Here is a 27,238-nt window from a genome sequence, read left to right as displayed (position 1 = left end):
CAAGTCAAAATATAAAGAACAATGAAACACATCAACCTAACCACTTTTTTTTACCTTAAAAAAACACAATTTTACACATGAAAAAAGGTACAAGAGTAGTATAACCATGTTCTTCCCCTAATGTTAACATCTTATATAACCATAGTACGATTATCAACATGAAGAAACTAAGATGAACACAATGCTATTAACTGAACTACAGACTTCATCTGGAGTTCACCAGTTTTCCCACAGCTGGACTTTGCTGAGAATCCCACATTGCCTTAGTTGACGTGTCTCTCTTAGATTAGAGAGTTCCCCAGTCTTTCCTGGTCTTTCATGGCCTCAATGCTTGTGAAGAATATAGGTAAATTGTTTTGAAGAATGTCTCTCTCACTTCAGTTTTTCCTAGGTTTCCTAAAGATTTGAACAAAGTTATGCATTACTGGGAAGAATACCACAGAAACAATGTGCCCTTCTCAGTGCAGGATAATCAGGGTGTCGATGATGTTGGTAGGTCCTCTTACTGGTGATGTTAACCTTGATGGCCTCATTAAAGTCGTGCCTGCCAGGTTTCTCCACTATAAAGTTAGGCTTTTCCCCTTTGCAATTAAAAAATATCTTGGGGGAAGGGCACTTAGAGACTATACAAATATCTTGTTTCTTCTCAAACTTCTGCCCACTAATTTTAGCTTTCATCAATGAATCTTGCCCACAACAATCACGGTGATGTTGTAACAGTAGTTTTCTATTTCTCTCATTCCTTCTACATTTATTAATTGGAATTCTTCTGTAAGGAAGAGCTACTTCTTCTCCCCTTTTATTTATTCAATTATTTATACCATTAAGACTCATGGATATTTTATTTAATGGATTATAATCCAATACTATCGTTATTTATTTTGCACTCCGATTTTCCAGTTTGGGTCACTGGCAGTTCTTTCAGGTTCACTCTGTGCCTTTCTAGTGACCTTTTATTTTTTTTGCAGTTCCTTACTTCCAGGCACCACAACATGCTCCAGGCTCATCTTGTGATTTCCCTGCCTCAGCCCTAGAATCAGCCATTTCTTCAAGGAGTCCTTGTTCCTTTTATTAGAAAGTGATGTTTAGAAACCAAGATCTAGAGGATAAGTGTGCTCATTGCTAATATGGGGTCATTGCCTCTAGGACATCTCAGAAAACAGAACTTGGAAATATATACATATGCATACTATCCCACATGCCCATCTATGTTTCTGTATTTTTTTAAACTATGAGTTCATACAAACATCTGATTCCAATTCTAAAGACTTCTCTTATTAGGTTATCTAATATCTTCCCAATGAATCAAAATGAAAACAGCTTATGCACTTAAGTGGTTTCCAGATATTATCTAGGCCAAGGGTCAGCAAACTATGGCAAATTGCCTATTTATAAAATACTTTTATTGGAAAAAAGTTTTAGAAGAACACAGTTACATCCATTAATTTAGGTATTGTCTATGGCTGCTTTCCACTAGAATAAAATAATTGAAAAATTATGACAGAGGTTGTATGGGTCACAAAACTGAAAATATTTTCTATTTGGTCCTTTACAGAAAAAGTTTACAAGTCCCTGGTCTAGGCTATGTTTCAATTTTTCACTTGGAAGAGGAGTGGAAAGAATTTGGGTTCAAATACCATCCTTCCACCATTAATTACTAGTCATGTAGCCTTAGGCAAGCCACTGACCCTCTCTGCACCTCAGTTTTCCCCTTCCTTATAATGTTGTGGAGAAGACTAGAGACTTGCTCAACTAATGGCTGCTGGAATTACTTCTGCAGGTAAGGTTTCTAGAGTTGATAGAATTTTACACAAAAATAATCTATATTCAGTGGTGATTAGATTGCTAATATAATCCACAGAGTCTACTTGACCTACAGGGATTAGGGTTTGAACCATAATCCTAAACTCAACACTCACTCCATCACTTACTAGCTATAGGACCTTGGGCAAGCCACAATATCTTTGAATCTGTTTCTCTCTCCATAAAAGGTTAATATCTTCATAAGCCACAAGAAGCTATGTCTATGAATATCTTTATGCCATGGTCCCCAATACCAGTCTGAAGACCAAAGCTGGGATGGCTACATCAAATGTAGAATCAGGATGTGTTAAAATATATGTTCCTGGTCCCAGCCTCAGGTATTCTGATTCAGGAGGTCTAGAATAGGGTCCATACTAAGTATTGTTAGTAAACCCCTAAGGTGATTTTGTTACAGAGCCAGGTCTGGGAACCACTGCTAACAGTAGGAAATGCCATATGAATCCCCTCCATGACCTCATGTCAGCACTCTGTCCTCACCAGTATCCTGCTACCTTCCTCTCAGGTAAATGGCCCGTTAAAGAGTTCCTGCAAGTGCTACAGGAAAGCAAAATCTCTTTCTGAGCCACTGCATTGTATATGTTTACAGAAGATTAGGTCCTACTGGAACTGATTCCCCATGTTTCAGAACAAAATCTAATCTATTCCTTAGACAGCCTCTTCCTTTACAAAAATACACTCTATAAGCCTCTCCTTATTGTGTTGGGTCAGTAAATATGAAACGAAGACTGTGGGGAGGGAACAAGGTAGAGAAAGATGACTGGGGACACCAATAGGAGGAGAGCAAATTAAAGAAGGCAAAGAGGACCTGTTCCCCCATCCCAGACCACCACCCAGCTGACCCCTGCTTGGCAGTGGGGGATAAAAAGCAGACATCAGAGCAGGTACAGGGCCTTATAATCCATAGCTGGGGCCCACAGCAGGGTTGCAGGAATGGGAAACCCCAAGTGGTGGCCCAGGATGGAGATTCCTGAGACCTTTTGGATGTGAAGGACAGGTATCACTGAATCCAACGTATGTCATAAATATATATGTGCTGGTGCAGTACCCAGCTCAAAAGGCCAGACTCCCCTACTTTCTCTTACAAAATCAACAGATACCAAGAAGGATAGGCATATCCAGGAACAAGGATACAGTGGGGGTTGTCAAATTTAGTGGTATTCAAAGAGCAGCTTTCAAAGTATCTTAACCCTTTCATCTGCCAAAAGCTTTTTTAAAAATTGAAACGAAATTCACATAACATAAAATTGACCATTTTAGTACATTCACAATGTCGTGTAAACACCACCTATATCAAGTTCCAAACATTTTCATCACCCCAAAAGAAAACTTTGTACCCATTAAGCAGTCACTCTCCTGTTCCCCTCTCTATCAATAGCTTTTTACAGTGAGAAGTAGATTTTCTCCACAATAAGATTTTATGTCATGACTGTCTGAAACCAATGTTTGTCAAACCTTCTCAAAGACACAGGAACTGGGTGGGAATAGCTTTCTGGAAAGGTCTAAGTTTTCCTTTCTCCTGTCCTACCCAGTCCAGTGGGAATAGTGCCAAACTCTTCCACTCACACACACACACACACACCAGGCTTGTCGGTCTTATGTGGTCAATAACCATGAGAACAAGTATACATCATGACTTCTCTGAGAGGAACCTCTTTGCTCACCCATAGCCTGAATCACTCCCCAAAATGGGTTCAGACAGAGGTTGGCTCTTACCCGCTGCTTCTCTGGGTCCACATAACGAATGCCAAAATAGTCCTTCTCCAGCAAGCTGTAGTAATTGCAGATGTGGTCAATAAGAAACTGCCCTTTGGTCTCCCTCTGCAAAAGAAGCACATTTAAGTTTCAACTAGAGCTCACCTTGTACATTCATGTCTAAAATGTGCCTCATTCACACCATAGGTCTGTCCTTAGAGACTGGATTAACTCACTCCAGTCCCTGGAGTAGGGATTCCCAAACTCCTTTAACTACAATCCACAGCCTTTTTAAGGCTGTGAATGATTAAACACACACACACACACACACACACACACACACACACACACACACAAAACCAAAGGAACACTAAAAAGAGAGCCAAAGAGACACAAAACAATACCTTGCATCAATGAAATGTATATGTTCTATTTTACTCTTTTATAGGCCATTTGATTTTTCTAAAGCTATTTATGACTCAGAACACTGCTTTAACAAGTCAGTACCTAGTGGAGACCCAGAGTTCACAAACCCACACACAATGCACCTGAACGTTTTCTGTAATTGCTCTGTAGGTAGTCACTCATCCAGGCCTTAAAATGATCCTATGAGGAAGGTCCTCATATTATGTCTTAAGAAACGGAGGTAGTGAGAGGCTCAGCAGCTTTCCCAGAGTCCCACAGCCCATACAGAGGAAGGTAGGAATTGCCCCAGGCCACCTGGTTATAGAATCTGGACTCCCACAACAGCAATTTGTCTCCCTGGAACACTAGTGAATATACTGCTACTCTGCTAGAAGGCACAGTCTGGATGGTACAGGACTACAGTGAACTGTATCAGATGGAACACCCTCCCTCCTACTAAGAAAGGTGGGAAACCTGCTGCTTCAGGCCTCAAAGCCAACGCATCACATCCATAAGGAAAGGAAAGGCACTGTGGGAGATGGCGGGGGAGAGGAGAGGGCAGACTGGGATTCCAAGTGACCCAAGGGACCTTAGGCAAGCTTTGCAGCTGTTTCACATGGGCAAAATGAGTTGGTTAGATTATTTTTCCTTCTAAAATTCTAGAAGTGAGAGCTTTGTCAGCCAAATCTGATTAAGATGAATACCATTACCACAAAACCCTGTTAATAGCAAAGACTCTTCCAAGCCCTCATCAGGATATTTGATAAGATTAATTTCTGCTTCAATCAAAGTCACTGACAGACCCGTGGAATATTTTAGGGTGGAATGTGAACCACAAAAATAAATGAAGAAATTAGAGATATTAAGTGAGCTACTCTTCTAAGCTACTAAAAATAATTTTGGAAGATCAGATTGATCTGTTACACGATTATCTTTTCATTAGAAACTACCATCATCAGTTCAGGAAGTTGATGAAAAAGCCACTCACTGATCTGGGATGCGCTGCATTGAATAAAGGACTGCGGCATATACGTACATAATATGATATGAAGCCCCAATTCTCCTGAAATTACCTTCAGTTTAATTTTGAATAAACTCTGAGCCTTTACTTCCTTTAGAAGAGGAAACCATCTGATGTAGCTCAAAGAGGGACAAAGCATCAAAATGGAATTTGTTTTTAGATTTCTCTAATTGTGTTTAACCCAGGAGGCTCAAATGACAAGCTATGCCTGATGACTGCTGAATCTAATGCCCAGAACATAATCGATGGATTTAGTTCCTTTTACAGATTTACTCTGTAATGCATCCATAGTTAAGAGGTTGCTGAAGAATCAAATCACCGAACACAACATGAGTCTATCATTTTATGATGGGATTGCTAAGCTCTCTGCATTCAGATTTGCTATGGTGGACTGCCCCCACCATATGTGAGACACACATGATATGTGGGTCAAAGCAATGCTTTGCAATGATGTGGGATTAAGCAGAATTTGATTGGGCCTGGCAGCTAGCATTTTGCCCTGAAGATGTACTCAAAAGTGCAACAGATTTTTTTTTTAAATGACTGAACACATCAACCAATACATACTCTCATACTACGTAAGACCCTTGAGAAAAGGAAATGCCATTGTAGACTATGTGTTGACTGAAATACACAAATGTGGCTGAAACAGAAATCAAGATCTTCCACAAAAGCAGGGGAGGCCAGTTTCCACGCTTCCAGGCCACCAGGCCCCTGTCCCTGGGAGCACTGCCCACAGACCAGCAATCCTGCAGAGCAGTGGCCTCAGCATCACCTGGGAGGGAGCTGGTTGGAACCACAATCTCAAGCACAGCTCCGGACCAACTGAAGCGAACATGCATTTTAGCAAGATCCCCTGGTTATTCACATGTTCATTCAAGTTTGAGAAGCACTGGTCCAGGGGAATTTCCCCCATGTGTGAGAAGTGCAAAAATTGTACCTGTCTCCAGACGTCACCAGAAAACAAAGCCCAGTTTCCCCTTGAGAATGGTCTACTCCTCAAGTCACAAAAATGAAAGTGTTTTCCATTCTTAAGAACAAACACTGCCTCTGCATCTGCAGGCTACAAGCCAGCCTCGTCATCTTGAGATGCTCTGTGTCGCTGCCTCTTGCCAAGAAAGCCAGCTTACAGCCTCATGTTCTGCTCTGCTCTGCCTGGAAATCTGGACAGTGTTCTTAAGGCATTTAACTTCCTCTTATTATCATTTGTGCATGAAGCCCAGTTCTCACACTAAATAAAAGACCACCCGGCCCAGTACCAAGGGTCAGAGGAGCCTATTCAGGGTCAGCTGTGTGAGCAGGTCCAGCTGCCAGTTCCACACACCTCACAGCAAGGAAGGGCCTTGGGGTGAACACTGGTTCTGTTCCCAGCCCCAACTTCTGGAATTCTCTGGAATTGATTCTCTGGAATCCACTTGCTTCCTCCTGAGCTTCCTGGACATATAAGCCACTGTTCACCACCCTGACATGCTGCCTAAGCCAGTGCCTGGCACGCTGGAGGTTATCGAATGACTAAATGAGGCATTGCTTTTTCTCATGGAAAACCTGGGGTCTAGGAACTAACGGTGGGCCTCGGAAAGACACTAAAGTCCCCGCACTGGAGATTCCACAAACAGCAGAATTAGCCAACTCTCCCCAAAATTCTTCAAGGTCTACGTGGAGAAGTGATTGTCAAGAATTTCAAGTAGAAGGACTTCCTTTTAATGTCAAAATTTTTATTCTCCCACAAGATAGCAGCTGTATGTTCAATATCAACTAAATGGGGGGGGGATCAAACAGCTAATATAAATTCTTTAGAACTATTACCTAATTGTGTTTTATCACAACAGGACAGAAGAAAAACATTAGGACATGTAAGTGTGTGATCCGTGCTTTAAGAAAGTGCCTTAAGTACAGACTTTGGATGTTGTCTCTAAATGAGGTTATACAGTCTCAGAAATGTACTAACAGCATTGGGGAAAAAAAAAGAATGTATTCATCACACACATTTAAACTTATGTCCCAATACTGGTCCTCGCCACCTGCAGTACATGGTGAATTGATTTACATATACTGTACTTAAAATATCATGATTATAATTATATTTTTTTTCCATTGTCATTTTTTTAATGTGTTAAAAATCTAAACCGGGGCCCCTGAGTGGCTCAGTCGGTTGAGTGTCTGACTTCGGCTCAGGTCATGATCTCGCAGTCTGTGAGTTTGAGCCCCACATCGGGCTCTGTGCTGACAGCTCAGAGCCTGGAACCTGCTTCAGATTCTGTGTCTCCCTCTCTCTCTGCCCCTCCCCTGCTCATGCTCTGTCTCTCTCTCTCTCTCTCTGTCAAAAATAAACATTAAATTTTTTTTTTAAACCTAAACCAATGCTAGTCAAGATATGGTCTATGGATCGTGTAAGATTGTAAACTCTTTGTTACTGGTTCTGCATGAAATAAATGCAGAAATTAAGAGTACTTTATTTTCATTGCGTGTGTGTGTGTTTTAAAGTTTATTTTTGAGAGAGAGAGAGACAGCGCAAGTGGAGGAGGAGCAGAGAGAGAGGGAGACACAAAATCTGAAGCAGGCTCCAGGCTCTGAACTGTCAGCACAGAGCCCAATGTGGGGTTTGAACTCATTAACCATGAGATCATGACCTGAGCCAAAGTTGGACGCTCAACCAACTGAGCCACCCGGGCGACCCTCATTGTGTGTGTTTTTGGGTTTGTTTGTTTTAACAAGCATTAGTCCAAAACAGATTGAAGAAACAAAATCTAGTACTGGTCTCACCACAGAGTTTGAGATGCTCAGATCTAAACTGCCACCAGGTTCTGGGTTCTGTTTGGGCTTTCTTTACTCCAGGGCATTCTTTACTCCAATGTGTAAAGAAAGGGGTCTGGGTCCTCTCTCCACCTCCTCTGCCCATTTTGTGACAATTCTTGGAGTATGTATTCATCCCTGAATTTTTTGCAATAATATCACATTCACTCAGGACCCTCTCCCATAGCCTGAAAAGGAACCTAATTTTTGTAATCCCAAACTAACCTACTTTTCAAAAAACCCATCTCTCCTCCCCACCCCAAAGTATGTACTGGAAGAAAAGAACAGGCCACTATGTTAGAGTCTGTTTCCACCACTTACCAACTGGCTGACCTTAAGCAAATCATGAAATCTGAGACTTCATTTCTTCTTGTGTAAAAGAGAAATAATGGTAACTTTCAGAGTAATCCATTGGGGTGGATTTGAGACTCATTTATGTATTTGTTAAATATCCATTATGCAAGACACTGGGACAGGGATTAGAGATCATGAACAAAACAATTTATAATTTCACGGCTCTTAAGATCTGGTTTGTAAGATGTGAAAGCAGTTTGCAAACTGCAAAGCACTGTACCCCAGTAAGAGGTCATTACCAGAAATATTAAGAATTATCTGAATCTTAAATCTTTGTATCCGATTTCATAGATCCTTTTAGATACAAAGAAAGTGAGAGTAATAGTATTTGCCTCCCAGCATTGGCCTCTTGGCAAAGAAAAAGTGAACAAAGAGACAAAGAACCCAGTTCTGTTGCTTAATTCCTTTTGCAACTAATTGAGCTCAATTTTATTGCTTAACTCCTCTTGCAACTAATTGCCGATGGTGCATTTACTTCGACTCCCTAGTTCCACTGAAGCAAAAACAAAATATTTGTGCTTAAAGAAGAAGAGCGGGGCACCTGGGTGGCGCAGTCGATTAAGCGTCCGACTTCAGCCAGGTCACGATCTCGCGGTCCGTGAGTTCGAGCCCCGCGTCAGGCTCTGGGCTGATGGCTCAGAGCCTGGAGCCTGTTTCTGATTCTGAGTCTCCCTCTCTCTCTGACCCTCTCCCGTTCATGCTCTGTCTCTCTCTGTCCCAAAAATAAATAAACGTTGAAAAAAAAAAAAAAGAAGAAGAGCAAGAGAACTCAATTGGCTTAAATCAGCCATGGCTTGCCTTCAGTGAAAAAGCATGGCATATTTCAATCCCTAATTCCTAAAACTCCAAAGCAAGACATTTTTGCTACCGTTTAGACACTGGTTACATGAGGAGAAGAGTACCGGTCCAAACTACCCAATGTATTGCTACAAATCAAGGTTTAGAGTTAGAACAGCTACCTTTAGGGATGAAATAAATATCATGATAATTAACTATTCCTTGAACATTTATCATACACCAAGAACTATGTTACTTACTTTGCACTTAATATCCTGACAACCCACTGAGGCAACTAATATTCTCCCCATGTTACAGATTTTTAAAAATTGATTCAGAAACATTGTTTGCAAGGATGTCAAACCCTGATCCAACACCTATGCCCAAGATATTGGAGGAACTCAATTCACCTATCTGCTGCCATTCTCTAAGCAGACACAGAAGAAACAATACAAGAATTTAGGGGCAGTCAGTATCAAGTACCCTGATTCCTTGAATTGAGACACTGGCAGAAAAGAAAAGAACTGGATTATCCACCACAACACCAGGCCTGGACAGTTTTATAAAATACAAACCGCATTATAGATGCCATTGGTTAGTTGCCCAGCATCCATACACCACTTTGTCATTCCTAATAGAACCCAGATTTTGTTCAGGTATGTACATGCATACACGCGAATAACATACATGCACACAACTACATGCAAAGTCCTTGAGCTTCAGCAAACTATAACTCACCCTTAACTCCAGGGATCAAGCTTGGCTTGAATCCCACCCCTCTTGTCTGATTGGTTCATGAAAGGACACATGACCCAGTCTAGGCCAATGAGACATGAGGAACAACTGGAGTTTCTGAGATGGCTCTTGTTCACTCTCCTGAGAGAGTTTCAGGAAGACACTTTCTCTTCCCTCTGGATGTTGTTATACAAAGGTGTGGAGGCCTGGAACTGTTATAGCCATGCTAAAACCAGGCTGAGGATGAATCCAACAGGGCAGAGCAAAAATAGTCACAGGGAAATAGAATCTGTGTCTCCAGATTACCAAACATGATGCTCACTTTAAGTGTGAACTTCCAGGATTGCCAACAAGATTCCTTGTTGTTTCAACTAGTACAAATTGGTTTTTCTGCTTGGTGCACTCAAAATTTTCCACTCAAGAGAGAAAGTGAATCAATGCCTCAGGCCAAGGCCAGGAGTACAGAAAAGACAATTTAGGGCCAGTGGGAAACACAATCACAGAGATTATCAACTAATGAGCCAAGGAGTGGAGTCCATCTACCATGTTTTACTTGACCAACATGGTGTCTCTGCAGCTTTAAATTGGGATCCTGCTCAGAAAATCTGGCTGCTGGATGCTCTTGAAAAGCTGGAGGGTCTGGAAGCTGGGCCATAAAAGTCTGTTGGAGCTCAGTATCAGCTCCCCTTTTCCATGGAGGGTGAACCTTGCAGTCTGCAACATTCCCACCCATTCTAGTATCTTCCACATTTTCCATTCCCCACACTTCCTTAATCCCTAGAAAAATTTGAGTTTACAACCCTGATATGAGGCAAATTAGAGGTTTTCAAAAGTGTTCCTTGAGTTTTCCTTGGAAGTGCTGGAGAACCACAGCCAGAAAAAGTCCTCAGTGGACACAGCTTGAGCCATGTAGCCACTGAAGTCCTAGGACCCTTTGGCAGGGAAGAAGAGCTCAACATAGACCAGAGACTTTAGGGAGGACCACTGGGATAAGGGGAGTAGGCAACAACCATAAGAATCAAACACAAACCCAGCACACTAGGAACAGTGCATTCTGGGGAAGGTACCATGGCCCCCACTGTAACAAACAGAAGTGAAACTGCCAGACTTTGCTTTCTGGTAATCAACGCTGTAGGACTTGTCTGAAGGGCCCTGTTGCTTAGCTCCCTATGTTCACACGAGTCGCTCTTGAAAGGGGTGGCCTCCATACATACAAATCGGGGGAAGAGCAGAATGGTCAGTCTCTGCTGATTCTTCTATAGGGAAGGAAGAATCCAATTCCCATCTGAATACCTAGAAACTCCAAAGGGGCTTCTAGACAATTACAAGGCCCTGAACAGCAACTGAGTGATTTGTTGCCAGGAGTAAGCCTTCTCCCTAGAAGTTGCACTTCTTTTGTGAAGCAAGGTCTTCAATCCATTGATCTTCATAGGCAAATAAACAGAACAATAATGAGAAACTGGTGAACTAAATTGTTCTGCTTCTACTGTGAAGGACAAGCATTTGTTAGCCTAAGAAATATTGTAGCTTGGGACGCCTGGGTGGCTCTTCAGTTAATTAAGCATCCAACTTTGGCTCAGGTCATAATCTCATAGTTTGTGGGTTTGAGCCCTGTGTTGGGCTCTGTGCTGACAGCTAGGAGCCTGGAGCCTGCTTTGGATTCTGTGTCTCCTTCTCTCTCTGCCCCTCCCCTGCTCATGCTCTCTCAAAAATAAATAAATGTAAAAAAAAAAAAAAAAAAAAGGAAATATTGTGGCTTGATTGAACTACTTGGGCTACACCAAAATAAAATCTTTTGTACAATGAAGGAAACCATCAACCAAAAAACAACCTAAAAAATGGGAGAAGATATTTATTGCAAACGATATTTCCTATAAGGGGTTAATATCCAAAATATGTGAAGAACTCCTGCAACTCAACACGAAAAATCTCAAATAATTCAATTTAAGAATGAGCAGAGGACCTGAATAAACATTTTTCCAAAGACTTACAAGTGGCCAAAAGACACACAAAAAGATGCTCAACATCACTAATCATCAAGGAAATGCAACCCAAAACCACAGACAGCACCTCACAGAATGGCTAGAATCAAAAAGAACAAGTGATGGTGAGGATGTGGAGAAAGAGAAACTCTAGTGCACTGTTGGTGGGAATGCAGCTACTGTGGAAAACCATATGGAGGGTCCTCAGAAAATTAAAAATAGGAATACCAGATGACCCAGTCATTCCACCACTGGGTATTTACCCAAAGAAAATGAAAACACTAACTCAAAAGGATACATTCATCCCTCTGTTTACTGTAGCATTATTTACAATAACCAAGATATGGAAGAAACCCAAGTGTCCATCAATAAATGAATGGATAAAGAAGACATGGTGTACACACACACACACATACACACACACACACACACACACACACAAATATTAGCCATAAAAAAATGAGATCTTGCCACTTGCAACAACATGAATGGACCTAGAGGGTATTATGCTAAGTAAAATAAGTCAGAAATATCATATGATTTCACTTATATGTAGACTCTATAAAGCAAAACAAATAAAAAGCAGAAACAAACCCAAAACCGATGGTTCCCAAAGGAAAGGGCAGTAGAAGAATGGGCAAAATGGGTCAAAGGGAGTGGAAGATCCAGGCTTCCAGCTATGAAATGAGTAAGTCACAGTAATAAAAGGTACAGCACAGGGAATATAGCCAATGGTATTTTAACAGTGTTGTATGGTGACAGATGGTAGCTACACTTGTGTAGCATAATGTATAAGTTTGTTAAATCACTATAGTATACACTTGAAATGAATGTATTATTGTGGGTCAACTATACTTCAATAAAGTTGCTTTGATTTACTGTGTTATTCAAATATTTCCAGATGTTTAAAAGGTAAAACCAAGGTTTCAAGAAGCTGAAGTACCTAATTCTATACATCTGCTATGTAGTAATAATATATTATGGCTAAGATAATTGAACATACAGGCTAGATTGATTAAAGGAATTTTTGTGCACAATAAATAATCATCATTTGGAGAAGGAGAAGGCATAGTTAGGACTGTAGCAGGGACCATCTACATGTAGCCATCCTCACAGCTAGAGGCTTAGTAGTATCAAGACTGGGGAAATTTTTTAAAGCCCTAAGGAAGAAAGACAGAGAAATACTGCATCATCCATGAAAAGCAGCAGCAGCCAGGACAGGTTGGCCACTTTATTATCTGGGTCCTGAATGGTGTCTTCCGAAAGAGTGTCATAGAAGTCTAAGCGGGCAGGGTGCCTTGGACTTGGTAATGTTTTCTTCAGGGTTCTTTTTGCCACTGTTACCTTCCCTGTGTTCCACAGCTTTCATTCTGAAGGATGGGCTGTGTGTCTGCATTCATAGGGTCCTTTCTCTTCTGACTGACACACAGATCCATCCCAATGCTTGAGGACTCATATTTGACGTTTCAGCTCTTAGGAATTTCTGCCACTTCTTAGTGCTCCAAATATTTTTCCTCCCCCACCTTCCCCCCCCCCATTTTGGGGCTTAGTGCCATTGACAGACCCAATTGCTGAAAGCACTCACTGCAAAATAATTTTAAAGTTTTCCAACTCCAATCCTTTCTGTAATTTCAACATAGTGTCTTTTTTTCCCTCATGGTGTAGAAACCAAGGCTCAGAGAGTCTAATTAACTTACCCAAGGTCAACATAGCAAGAAAGTAGCATAGTCAGTATTTAAACCCAGGTATGCTTAATTTTGTTATACCCAAATTTTCAAATAGTTAAAAATAAACAACTTTCTCAACTTGATAAAGAACATCTATAAAACCTTAACATCATACTTAATGAAGAGAAACTAGATGCTTTCCTCCTAAGATCAAAAACAAGGTAAGGAGGCTCCTTCTCACTATTTCTATTCAATATTATACTGGAAGTTCTAGCTAATGCACTAAGGAAAGGAAACAAAAGGCATACAGATTGGGAGGGAAGAAATAAAATTTTCTTTATTTGAAGATTACATGATTGTTTAAGTAGAAAACCTAAAGGAATCAACAACAAATTTCCTAGAACTAATGAGTGATTACAGCAAGGCTGCAGGATACAAAGCTAACATACAAAAGTGAATAATTTTCCCATATATCAGCAAGAACAATTGGGAGTTGAAATTAATAAACAAAATACCATTTATATTAGCACCAAAAAAAAAGAAACACTTATGTACAAATAGCAAATAAGTACAAAATCTAGGTGAGAAAAACCACAAAATTCTGATGAATGAAATAAAGACTACATAAATAGAGAGATATACCATGTTCATGGATAGAAAGACTCAATGTTGTTAAGATGTCAGCTTTTCCCAACTATATCTATAGTTTTAATACAAGCCCAATCAAAATCTCAGCAATTTATATAAGTACTCTTATTCTAATGTTTACATAGAAAGGAAAAACTTCAGAATAGCCAACACACTGTTGATAAAGAACAAAGTCAGAAGACTGACACTACTCAACTGCAAGACTTACTATAAAGTTACAGTGATTAAGACAGTGTGATACTGGCCAGAGAACATACAAATAGAGCAACAGAACAGAATAAAGAGCCCCAAAATAGACCTACACAAATATAGTCAATGGACCTCTGACAAAAAACCAAAGGCACTGCAATGGGAAAAAAAATGGTCTTTTCAACAAATGGTGCTCCAACAACTGGATACCCACAGGCCAAAAGCAAAAAAAGAAAGAAAAAGAATATAGACACAGACATTACACCCTTTACAAAAATTAACTCAAAATGGGTCAGAGACCTAAATGTAAAACACAAAACTATACTTCTAGAAGATATCACAGGACAAAACCTACACAACCTGAACTTGGTGAGGACTTTTTGGATACAACCCCAAACCATGAAGGGAAAAAACAAAAACAAAAAAGGGAAGTTAGACTTCATTAGAATTTAAAATCTCTGCTCTGCAAAAGAAACTTTTAAGAGAATGAAAAGATAAGCCATAGACTTGGAGAAAGTAGTCGCAAAATACACATTTAACAAAGGACTTGTATCCAAAACATATAAAGGACTCTTAAGGCTTGACAAGAAGACACAAACAGCCTACTTTAAAAGTGGACAATTTTAACAGACCAAAAATACATAGGTAGCAGATAATCATATGAAAAGATGCTCCACATCATAGGCCATTAGGGAATTGTGCATTAAAACAATGAGATACCACCACATACCTATTGAATGGCTAAAATCCAAAACCCTGACAACACCAAATGCTGACAAGCATGTGAAGCAACAGTAACTCTCATTTGCTGCTGGAACAGCCACTTTGGAAGAGAATTTGACAGTGTCTTGCAAAACTAAGCACAGGCTCAATCCAGTAACTGTGCCCCTAGGTATTTATACCCAAATGAGTCAAAAACTTACGCCCACACAGACACCTGCACACAAATGTTCATAGCAGTTCTATTCATAATTGCCAAAGTTGTAAGTAACCAAGATGTCCTTCAACAGGTGAATGGCTAAACAAAGTGGTACATCCCTACATCGAATATTTTTCAGAGATAAAAATAAATCATCTATCAAGCTATGAAAGGAAATAAAGAATATTTAAATACATATTGCTAAGTGAAAGAAGCTAGTGTGAAAAGTCTACATACTGTATACATACATATGGCATTCTAAAAAAGGCAATACTACAGAGATAGTAAAAAAAAAAAAAGATCAATGGTTGCTGAGGTGATGGGGGAGGGGAGAGAAGAATAAGTAAAGCACAAAGGATTTTTACAGGCAGTGAAGCTATCTGTGTGATGGTTTAATGGTGAATACGTGATACATTTGTCAAAACTATACAACATAAAGTGAAACCCTAATATCAACTATGAATTCAGTTAATAATAATGTATCAATATTGGTTCATCAATTGTAATAAATGGGGGCGCCTGGGTGGCGCAGTCGGTTAAGCATCCAACTTCAGCCAGGCCATGATCTCGCGGTCTGTGAGTTCGAGCCCCGCGTCAGGCTCTGGGCTGATGGCTCAGAGCCTGAAGCCTGTTTCCGATTCTGTGTCTCCCTCTCTCTCTGCCCCTCCCCTGTTCATGCTCTGTCTCTCTCTGTCCCAAAAATAAATAAACGTTGAAAAAAAAATTTTAAAAAAAAATTGTAATAAATGTACCCACGCTAATGCTAGATGTACATAACTTGGGAGAGTGGGGTGGGCAGAAAGGGAGTAGATGGGAACTCCATACTTTCTGGTCAGTTTTTCTCTAAACCTAAAATATTCGAACATATTAATTTAAAAGTAAGGAAGAAAAAAGAAAGAAACCAACAGAGGAACTGAGAGGATATGAACAGAAGAAATGCAACTCAGGAGATGGACCAAGAAAATAAATTCAGGAAAATGATGTTGTAATTATCCAAAATTAAAGTGGACATAAAAATTTTCTTTCATTATTTAATGTTCCAAAGGGAAAAAATACATTTAAGTGATTCCTCACTCCAGTAGTGGAGATAAGATTCTAAGCACAGTACTTTCATAAGCAAACTGTCTACTTTAATCAATACTTCCAAAATTTAAGTACATCTTAATTTAATATCTGCCTTTTCCCCTTATTTTAGCCTGTGATCTGCAACATTCATTTCTCTAACAAGCACTGTGAAACAGACAGCCCAAGCCTGCTGGGCCCTATGGTCTCCCTGAGCTACATCAGGGACAGAAGAGGCTGGCATCACCTCCTCTTCTCAGATTGGAATCAGTAGGCATCTGCTCAAACTCTCCTTAGTGCCTGGCACTGTGAGCTATGTTTTTTTTTTTTTTAATTACTTCAACTATTCATCTGATTTAATCCACATGAGCACTAGGAGCTAGTGGCTTTTCCATTTTCTAAGAGAGGCATATAAAGCTTAGAATGGTTGAGCAACTTGCCCAAAGTCACACAGCAAGCAAATGGCAAAATTCAAGTTTGAACTCCAGGCTCTCAGAGTCCAGAGAGAGAGGACTAAAAATATTAACAGTTAGGGAATAGCACTAACTTTCTCAGAACCACAGAATGTTGGAGTTGGAAGGTACTGTGGAAAGAATCTGATCCAAACCACTCATTTCAGAGATGAGAAAACTGAAGTCCAGAGAGCAGCAGGAATTTCAACAAACCCAAATCCACAAATCAGTGCTGAAACTGAAGTTAAAAATCAAAAGTTGGAGTCAAGATGTATCAATCAGGATAGGCTAGGTTAAGCTGTAGTAACAAAGAATCCCAAATTATCTGTGGGTTAACAGCATATAGGTTTATTTCTCACCTATAACACACAGCCAGAGCTGATTGGCAGAGAAGAGCTTTTCTCATCATAGCTTAAGGACTCAGAATGAAGCTTCCTCTTGACAGCAGCTTCAACCATCACCACAGCAGTGGGAAGGGAATGTGGTAAATCCCACACTGGCTTTTAAACATATGTCACTTCAGCTCATTATCCAAAGCAAGTTAAAAATCTTTTCTGACTTTAAAGAGGATAAGGAAATGAAATTCCACCATATGCTTATAAGGATGAGAGAAAGAATGTTTGTGAAGATTCCTATACCTATCATACTAGGGCTGGTCCAACACTTGGCTTAATTAGTATAATATGCCAGATTTACTCCTTTCTCCAGAGTATTTTTTAAATACTTACCTAAAGCAATACCATTTTATAATCCTCACACATTTACCTTGGGCATCTCTATTACAACAATTCAGTGGGTTTGGAGTCCATGATCTAGCTGGAATCGCCTGATCATATCATTTTTAAAAATTGAGAATACAGAGCTCCAGGAAAAATATGGCAATCATCAATTAGGAGCTTCCATTCATATACAGGGAGAACAAAGAGATCATTTTTATTTATGAAATTTTTAATGCATCCAAGAGCTTAATAAGATATAATTTCTCTTGAAATTACATACAGATGTCTACACCGAGCTTAACAGTTTTAAAACAAACAGAAAAACCTTGGGTCCAATTAAACGTAGAACTCCTTCAAGAACTTTAGAAAAGAAAACTAAACAAGGGCAGGAGATGAACTTAAGAGAATATCGTATACACATAGCCCCAATATATCTAAGGGAGTCCACACAGCTCAGACACATTTAAAGACAAGCAGGTCAATAGCAAAAATAGTTACAAGCAATTCAAGTCTTCATTATTAGTTTTTGAGGAACATTTCAGAGCACCTAAGGTTGAACACACAACATTTCCCTAACCCCCCTCAGCCTCCTCATATTTTCTTATACTCTCCAGGTTCTGTGAAAACTCTTACCCCAAAAGTCCCTCCCCAAACCCGCGAGACTATCTTTTATCTCCTACCCCCTACCTCTTCCCTAGTAACATGTAGGTTAGTAGCCTTATTTGCAGCAAGAAATCCTCTTTCTTCTCCAGGAAAGAGGAGGAAGGAGAAACAGGGAAGGCCAAGGCAGAAGCAGGGCTTGAACACTCATGCGCTCTTAGAACTACAGAGGTAATGTGGTTTTGAAGGGCACCGTGCAATGGCCCAAAACATATCACTGTCCTAGCTGGTCATGTTTGCCCAAGAAACATTCTGATAAAGTTGATAAGGCCAGACAGAGAAAGAGGACATTCCCACAGGGCAACAGTCTTCACTATGCTGCCATTCACATGTCTGGACATGGCCACCCCGCAGGAAATTATAATTAACTGTGATAAGTAGTAAAGATTGCAACCGTAACAGGCCTAACAGCTACAAATTACTGAGTGCCAACTATAAAGGAGGGCTCCTGCTAAGAGCTGCACAGAGATTATGCCCTTCACCCCTTCTGACAACCCTAGCACCAACCTTATTTGGGTGGATGACCTTCTAGAAATGTATGATCTCCACCCACCTCCATTCCTAATTCTTCCAAGCTGCATTTTTTCCCTCTGAAACTCTATGCCTTATTCTGGCAAAAGAGCAACCCAGCATGGTTCCATAATTTCCACTTTGTGAACGCCTGATGTCTCATTTCAATAGTGGCATTTTCAAAGATTCTTCTATCAACAGTCAGACCATTAGCTGGCCTGTAGCCCGCATAGCCCCTAAAACAACCCTCTGTGTGCTGGGGGAATTCCTGCATGTGCACGCACACGCACACATGCACACTCACACACACACACCAGAACAATTTATTACAAGTATTTACAGACTGGAAGGCATAAACTGGGTTCCCCAACTATCACACTCCCCATTTCTTCAAGTCACAAAGGAAGAAAACCATCTCAGTTATATTTACATCCCTTCTGACTATACAGCAACCCAAGTCAAGGGTGCTTCACTTTTTATGAAACTAAAAATATAGAAAATAATTGATGTAAATTTTAACAGCCATTGTCATCTATTACAAACCAGCGTTCATCTTTAACTCTCCTCTGCACCCCTACCCCCCGCTTTATTTGTACACTCTCAGCAGCAGATAGGGGCTTCCTGTGGGAAGGAAAATATCAGTTGCAATCTACCAGCACTTTATACTCAAAGAATATTCTGGTCGATTGTTTAGCAATGCACAACACAGAGCCTGATGGCACCATTATCAACACGTAAGAATGCACTGAAATACTTAAGATGGAGCATCAAGTGAGAACCCCTTTAGGGATTCACTCTTAAGAAGGCATGTTAAGATATTCAAGATAGGACATTAAAATGGGGGGTGAGGGAGGAAAGCAAGGATTTTGATAAAATTCCTATTTTTACATATGTGTACATATTTATATACAGATTTACATAAACATACAGACACAAAGAAGAGAGACCTAAAGGCTAAATGTTGATGGTGATATCTGTAGGAAAGGAGTTATTTTTAGTTTTTCTTTGTGCCTATTTCCTTTTTCCAGTTTTTTTGTTTTCTGTTTTTTTGTTTTACAAATAACAACCATTAAGTTGACTATCAGGCAATGGATTTCTTTCTAATCACTTTTTATCACTAAGGTTTAATCTCTGGTTTCCTCTGAGAACATACAGGCTATCCTCCCACAGACTACTGGCTAGAAGTAACCTTAAGACTCACAAACCAGTGGGGCCCCTGGGTGGCTCAGTCGGTTAAGTGGCCAACATCAGCTCGGCTCAGGTCATGATCTCGTGGTCTGAGTTCAAGCCCCGCGTTGGGCTCTGTGCTGACAGCTTAGAGCCTGGAACTGGTTTCAGGTTTTGTGTCTCCCTCTCTCTGATCCTCCCCCATTCATCCTCTGTCTGTCTCAAGAATAAATAAACGTTGAAAAATAATAATAATATTAAAAAAAGACTCACAAACCAGAATCCTAGTTATCATTATTTTCCAGAAGTCCTAGCTCCTTTTCATCCAGAAGGGAAGAAGCAAGAGGCTGGGTAGAATGAAGATGCTTGTGACTTTGAAGTCTGGTTCAGGCTTAGAGTTCCCTGCCTCTACCAACCAATGGCCGTGAGCTGGTTAGCAACCTTCCTGGGCTTCTGGGTACCCAGGTGTGCTACAGTGGGCTGGCGCAGATGATGAGGGTCCATCCCAGACCCTAGCACAGGCATTTCTGGGTTTCCACACTCCTCATCCCAGAGGGCGGCTCCTCCTTTGCTAGCACTCAGGGGGATTCATTTGCACCTACACAATTGGGGGTGGGGGGTGAGATGAAGAAGAGGCAGCTCTGGGATAAGAAGAGGTGATGTGGAAAGTGTCCATCACCCCTCCAAGCCAACACCTGCGATGAGGGCGGGACCAGAGCTGACCGAGGGGTTTAGCTTGGCAAGTATGCTGAAAGTGGGACAGGGCTGCAAGATAGGCTCTTCATTACTGTCCTGATGAAAATTCTGCCAATTTTGCTCAGTCACAGATTAAATCAGATGGTAACTTATGTTTCATTTTACATAGCCAATTTCTTATCTCTTGCAGCAATTCTACCACATTCCATTCCATATCCCCACTACACACACAAAACGCACACACAGAAGTTGGCTGCAACACTTATGCAAGGCAGCAAGGGTTAGGAATCAGAAAAATAGATGAACAGAAAGCTTAGGAACTGCATGCAGTATTAGCCTTCCTTGAGCACAGAACATAGTCCTTCTCTGCTGCTTCTGCCTCTAGTCACTGAACACTCACTTTCTCTGCTTCCCTCCACCTCCCTCCACCTGACACCTGTCAGCTCCTATCTCTGTGAGGAGCCTCCTAATCTTTCCTCACCACCTATGTATCCAAAAGTTGGAAGATGAGAAAGACAAAACAATCAGAAGCCAGTAGAGCCAAGGACTTTTTCATGAGGAGCTGAAGGGTCTTGGAAGACCAGTCTGGAAGCTTTATTCTGGGTTCAGTGCTCCACTGCAGAGTTTATATACAAATGCTTTGTGGAAACAAGGATGATGGGTACTCCCAGAGATTCTACCTAGGCCCCTTGGAAGGGAGGAAAGCCCCCACAGGGTACAACTGTTGGTTAACTACAAAGATCCAGACAGGAAGAAGAGATAGGTTTACTCCTACAAGTCAAGGAAAGGTCCTGGGGAGAACCTTCCCAGATCAGAAGACATCTCTTGACCCATGAGCGCTGTTCCTCCAAGTTATAAACCACAACTCGGAAAGTTACTTTCTTGGGCACTGAACTGTGTATGGACGGGATGTCAAAGGGTACTCATGTAGCGGTCAGTAGATGTTAGCCAATGTCAGTAAGGACTTACTTCGTCAAAAAGAACAGGTGAATCCAAAAACTTATATAAGTAGTATGTATCTGCTGTACAAGCAGTTGTGTGTTTTGTTGTTTATTTTCCACATTTTCTTCCAGTTCATTTTATCACTTAAATACTCTGCAAAATGCCCTACTACCAAGGATCCCCTCATGCCACTCTCCTGCATGAACATGAAGCCCTCCATTCTACCTACCAAAATCCTGTTATTGGTGTGTTTCCCCTGCCCCTGCCCGAGAATTTGCTGCAGGACCCACCCCCACGTTACAGCCCTCACGGACTGCCCACACCCTCAGGGACACCTGGATCCTCCTCTGGAAACTGCTGGAATGCTGCCTGGTCCTCAGTGTTGTCATGTAGGACTATGCCCGCCTTACGCTTATCACTTTTCTCAAGCTTTTCTTAAGTTAACTTATTCGTCTTCAAATTCTTCATTGGGCCTCACCGAGTAATTCATATAGAGTAAATGCCTCAAAATAGTAAGCCATAGTGAACTGTTTTTTTTTTACCTACCAACTTCACAAAGTCAAAAAAGTTCTGAAAATAGCCAAGTTAGCAACAATAGAATGACATTCTAATAGGAGTCAAAACTTAAGCAGGCATTAGTGAAAGTTGGGAGATACTAGTTTAGGGAATTTTTGAATCCCTACTTTTCCTGCCCTTACCCAGACTTCTTCCCCCATTGAAGGGGTAGCAGGCTCTGTAATCCCTAACCTCAGGGGATGCATGTGACAGAGTGAAAATGAACAGTTGACAGGACCTCCTGGAGTCTGCTTTCAAGTCTTTAAACCCACTGAACCAAACAGAGTAGGAGGAGTGTTCATAGCTGTTGCTGTGTAACAAACTGTTCTACCTATACAATGGGGGCTTAAAACAATGATTTTAATATTATTTCTCATGGTTCTGAGTATGGACTGAGCTCAGTTGGATGGATCTTGCCAGGGTCCCTTATGTTGTTGCAGTCAGATGGTGGCTGTGGCTGCGAGTATCTGAACATTTCTTCCCTCACAGGCCTGGTGCCTGGGCTGGTTGGAATAGATAGAACCAATGGAATCCCTTTCTACCTCTCTCCCTCTGTGCCTTGCCATCCCTCTCTCACTCTACCCCATTCCCTCTCCCCGTCTCCTCTTTCTCTTTCTCTTTCTTCCATGCAGCCTCTCCACGTGTCTGGCTTGGGCTTCCTCACAGCATGACAGTCTCAAGGAAGCCAGACTTCTTAATTGGTAGCTTGCTTCCCCCAGGATAAGCTTTCCCAAAGGACCCAGGCAGACGTTGCCTTTCATGCAACGTCACTTTTGCTGTATCCCGTTGGTTACAAGTGAGTCCTTAAGGCCAGCCTAGACTCAAGGGAGTGGCAATTAGACTTTCCCTCTCAATGGGAGAAATAGCAAAGAATTTATGCCTATCTTCAATCAATCACGGGGGCGGGGGGGGGGGGGGGAGAGACTTTTTCCAGATTAAAAAAGAAGGGGAAATACTCTATGGACCTGGGCTTGTTCCCTGGACATGGTCTGTGTTGGCAGAAAGCCATTAGGAAGGAAAGGTGTGGTGGGTCTAGAGAAACACAACCATGGGGCACCTCAGTCGGTTGAGCACCCGACTTCGGCTCGGGTCATGATCTCACAGTTCGTGAGTTTGAGCCCTGCATCGGGCTCTGTGCTGACAGCTCAGAGCCTGGAGCCTGTTTTGGATTCTGGGTCTCCCTCTCTCTCTGCTGCCCCTCCCCTGCTTGTTCTCTCTCTCTCTCTCTCTCTCTCTCTCTCTCTCTCTCTCTCTCGCTCTCTCTCTCTCTCTCTCTCGCTCTCTCTCTCTCTCTCTCTCCCCCCCGTGTCAAAAAAAAAAAATTTTTTTTTTGAGAAAGAAACACAACCACAAGCATTGGGCTTTCTGGCCTCACCAGCTTGTCATGTCCCAAGAAAACCTACCAAGTCCAAGGGACAGGCTGATATGGACATTATAGCCAATGATGAACATGCTTCCCCAAGTCAGGGAAAGGTCAGGAAAGACAATGGAGGAACTCCCAACCACTCTGGCAGTTTGGAAGATTGGCATCAAAATTAGGTTGCTTGATGGAAAATAGAGTAGCCAACTCTCTTCCAGCTTGAGTTTGGGGACTGACATTCCTTGTCATGACATCTGGAACTAGACCTCAAATTTTATTTCTCCCAACTTGACTCTTTGGAGAGACAGAATGCCTCTCTGCTCAACTGAGCCCTCTGGTTATCTCCTTTCATCACAATCACCGGAGCAGAGTTAAACTACCCACCGGCATCCTCAGGCACAATTCACATAGCAGCACCTGAATTCAAAGATTAACCATTCAAATGCCGAGAAGACAGAGGACAGACTAATCCAGAGCTCTGTTTGGAGATGGATTTTTCATCCCTTTATGGGAAAGGGGAGAGAAGGAAGAGGCAGACTCAGAACCAACAGAATGCCTGATCCATTTTCCTGAAAGTCTCCCTAGACAGCTCTGAGAATGCTGCAATGAATTACACGCTCCACTCTGTTCCCCCAAAACACTCAGTTCCGTGTGGGTCAGCAGCACACATGGGAGCACAAAGGCTGTGAGTCTGCTGGCACGAAGGTTGACTCCCTCTTTGCCAGGATCCCAGAAAGCGGCCCCCATCAAGATGGGAAGCTGAGCCCAGAGGCCACAAAGAAGACAGCAGAGGGTACGTTGCACACAACAGCCAACCCAGAACGGGAGGCTGACATGTGGAACTGCATGCCTGCCCCTGATTTTACAAGTTACTAGTTTGAGAAGGAGATCGGCTGCCCCTCTCTTGCTGAGTGAGTTATCACCTTCCTTTCTAGTATTTCAGCCGGTTGGACACCCACTCATTAAGTTCCTACTCTCTGACTGTGGCTCTCTGCCTTGTCACCCAACTCCTGCCCTCCTCTGGGGGGGAAAGAACTCTCTCCACCAGTAAACCTCTATCTGTTTCTTCCCATGTTGGTTCAGAAAAAGATGGAGGAGAACTTTTGTAAGAGAATGTGAGACTCCTCAGAGAAAATCAGCCATAACACGCTCTTGCATACAGTGGCAAAACATCCAAATTTCTCAAGAGCACACACTTTTAGTAGCACTGTGCGAAGCCACTTACACATATAACTTATCAAATCCTCCCAATCACTTCCCCAGGCAGCACTGCTTTCATCCCCACTTTACAGATGGGAAAACTGAGGCTCTACCAAGTACGAGCTGGACCGAAGACAAATGCTCTTCGGTGCCTCTCTAAAGCTTCTGTTCTTTTCCACCAAGTCACAGGTCGTCAAGCGGTGTGCATACTTTGAGAACACTTCTTTTTCAATGAGCTCTTCATTGAAGAGTCTCCAGTCTCTCTCTCTCTTTTCCTGAGTATTCACTGGCCTAAGCATAAAAGTGATCAGGGAAAATTAAGGGATGGGTGTCTGCCCAACAGCCTCTTCTCGAAGTCGGGACCCCTCTTTGTCTTGTTCTTACCACAGAAGGGACACATCAGCCCTGTGTCTTACTGATTTTTGACCAGTATCTTCTCTCTCACAAATGGAAGTAGCAGCAAACCCTAAATTCTCTAACAGATTTGCTCCCCTCTCCCCTCCACCACAGGCCAGAATAATGAGGCCAGTCCAGCCCAGAAGGGCAAGTTGCTTAGTAACTGGAATCACATATCCCTGTGCCCCTGACGCAAAAGGTACCTTTTGCTGACCCTCCCGGGGTTTGGGAACATGATTCTTAATGACCCAGCTCCTTGCTGGGGTGCCTCAGAAGATTTGGGGCAAGAGTGAAAAATCCTCCCCTTCTCACCTTCCTCTAGGGCTGTGACATCACCTGCCTGTTAGAGGCCTGGTTTATTAAAACAGTCAATTCCCATCTGGGCCTCAGGCTTCAGGCCATTTCCTCTTTTAACAAAGTCATTTTGGAGTAGGTAAGATGAGGCTAACCAGAGCAATTTCAGTGTAATATATTAGAGATTTAACTTTTCAACGTGAGTATGTTTACCCTGTGAAAACGCATTAATCCTCTTCTGGAACAGACTTCCTGAAATCTCTTCCTGTGTCAGTCAGCCCCTACTGAGGAAAGGAGGAAGTGGCTTGAGAGAAAGGCCAGGAAGACCTATTACTGAGACCTGCTCTGTGCAAGCCCTGGGCTGGGTGCTCCCATCTAGCGACAACACTGTGAGGTCACCTCATTTTAATGTTTGAAGACACAGAAACCCAGAGAAATACTTAGAAGCCCCCCGCCCCCGCCCCAATATCAAGTGGCTAAATCTCAAGCTCCAGTTTGATTTAGTTCCCAAGTCTAGGCTTCTTCCACTCCATCACGCTGTCTCTTTACATGTGTCCAGAAATTTCTCAGCAGGGCAGTGTGGGAGTAGAAGAGGCAGCTGCAGTTTTAAAGAAGATGATCAGAGTAGGGGGCGCATGGGCGGCTCAATCGCTTAAGCATCTGACTTCAGCTCAGGTCATGATCTCGCGGTCTGCAGGCTCGAGCCTCGTGTCGGGCTCTGTGCTGGCAGCTCAGAGTCTGCTTTGGATTCTGTATCTCCCTCTCTCTGTGCCCCTCCCCTACTCATGCTCGCTCTCTCACTCTCTCTCTCAAAAATAAATAAACACTTAAAAATTTTTTTAAAGATGGTCAGAGTAGGCCTCCTTGATTTGAGGACATTTAAGCGAAGACTTGAAGGATGTGAAGGCATCAGGAGATGAGTAAGGGAAATGCATCCCAGGCAGGGAGACTAAACAGGGCAACGGTGCTAAGGCTGGAGTGTCAGGATGGGTCAGAGGAACACTGGAAAGCAGAGATGAATCTGGAGCAGAGTGAACAAAGGAGACAGAAGTAGATGAGGTCAGAGAGGTGAAGGTAGCCAGGTCCTGTAGGACCAAGGAGAGGGTAGGCTCCAACCCACCTACGATGCAACTCCCAACTCAAGTCAACAATGATTTCGAGTATCATCTGCCAATCTCTCAGCTAGGGAGGGAGAGAGGGGACAAGTCCTCAAAAGTACAGACCATTACCATGCCACATATCCCTTTGTAAAGCTAGGCTGCCTCTTTGTTGGGTGAGTGGAGAGGCTATAGGAGGGATGGGCTGGGAGTTCCAAATCCATGTCTCTTCATTCAATATCTTAGGTGAGAAGCAAGCAGTTTCAGACCAAACTATTCCACAGAAACTCACCATTCTACATTACTTCCCACCTGCATGCCTAGGGGCTAGACGCAGCACATAGATCCTACTTTAATAAACGATACATCTAAAAGTTGAACTCACAGAAATGAAGAGCAGAATGCTGGTTGTCAGGGGCTGGGGAAAATGGGGAGATGTAGGTCGAAGGGTAGAAACTTTTAGTTACAAGATGAATAAGTTTTGGAGACCTAATATACAGCACAGGGACTATAGTTAATACTGTGTTGTTTACTAGAAATTTGCTGAGAGTAGATCGTAAGTGTTCCTTTCTCATACACACACACACACACACACACACACACACACACACACACACACATATAACTATGGATGAATAGTGAAGTGATGGATGTGTTAACACTATATAGGTGTATCAAAACATCATAGTGTGCACTTTAAATACATGCAGTTTGGTTAATCATACTTGAATAGAACTAAGAAAAAATATTTTAAAGAAGGATGGGTGCCTGGATGGCTCAGTTGGTTAGGTGTCAGACTCTTGATTTTGGCTCAGGTCATGATCTCACGGTTCATGGGTTCAAGCCCCACATTGGGCTCTGCACTAACAGTGTGGAGCCTGCTTAGGATTCTCTCTCTTCCTCTCCCTCTGCCCCTGCCCTTCTCTCTCTCTCTCTCAAAAATAAATAAAATAAACTTTTTTAAAAAAGAAGGAAGAATAACTTTTTAGCCCTTTGGGCACTCACCCATCAGACTCCAACTGTACAAATGACTAGGATCTGCCCTGGCCAGAAGCCTACTTCTGACATGTGGAATTTACCAGAACCATACTTCCTGCCCATTCTCTAGCTTCCTTAGGTCCT

General features: G+C 42.0%; 1 protein-coding gene across 2 annotated transcripts in view; it reads right to left on the bottom strand.

Moving 5' to 3' along the window:
- Window positions 1-27,238, bottom strand: part of FRMD3 (FERM domain containing 3) — a 306,916-nt gene that overhangs the window by 152,904 nt on the left and 126,774 nt on the right. For both annotated transcript variants that reach the window (XM_040450325.1, XM_040450324.1), the window contains exon 2: window positions 3,538-3,642. In XM_040450325.1, coding sequence (XP_040306259.1) covers window positions 3,538-3,642 — 105 coding nt within the window. The remainder of the gene's footprint in view (window positions 1-3,537; window positions 3,643-27,238) is intronic.

The sequence above is a fragment of the Herpailurus yagouaroundi genome, unplaced genomic scaffold, assembly GCF_014898765.1.
Source record: "Herpailurus yagouaroundi ecotype Mexico unplaced genomic scaffold, PumYag 201, whole genome shotgun sequence".
NCBI classification, from domain to species: domain Eukaryota; kingdom Metazoa; phylum Chordata; class Mammalia; order Carnivora; family Felidae; genus Herpailurus; species Herpailurus yagouaroundi.
This window is presented reverse-complemented; position numbering and strand designations above follow the sequence as displayed.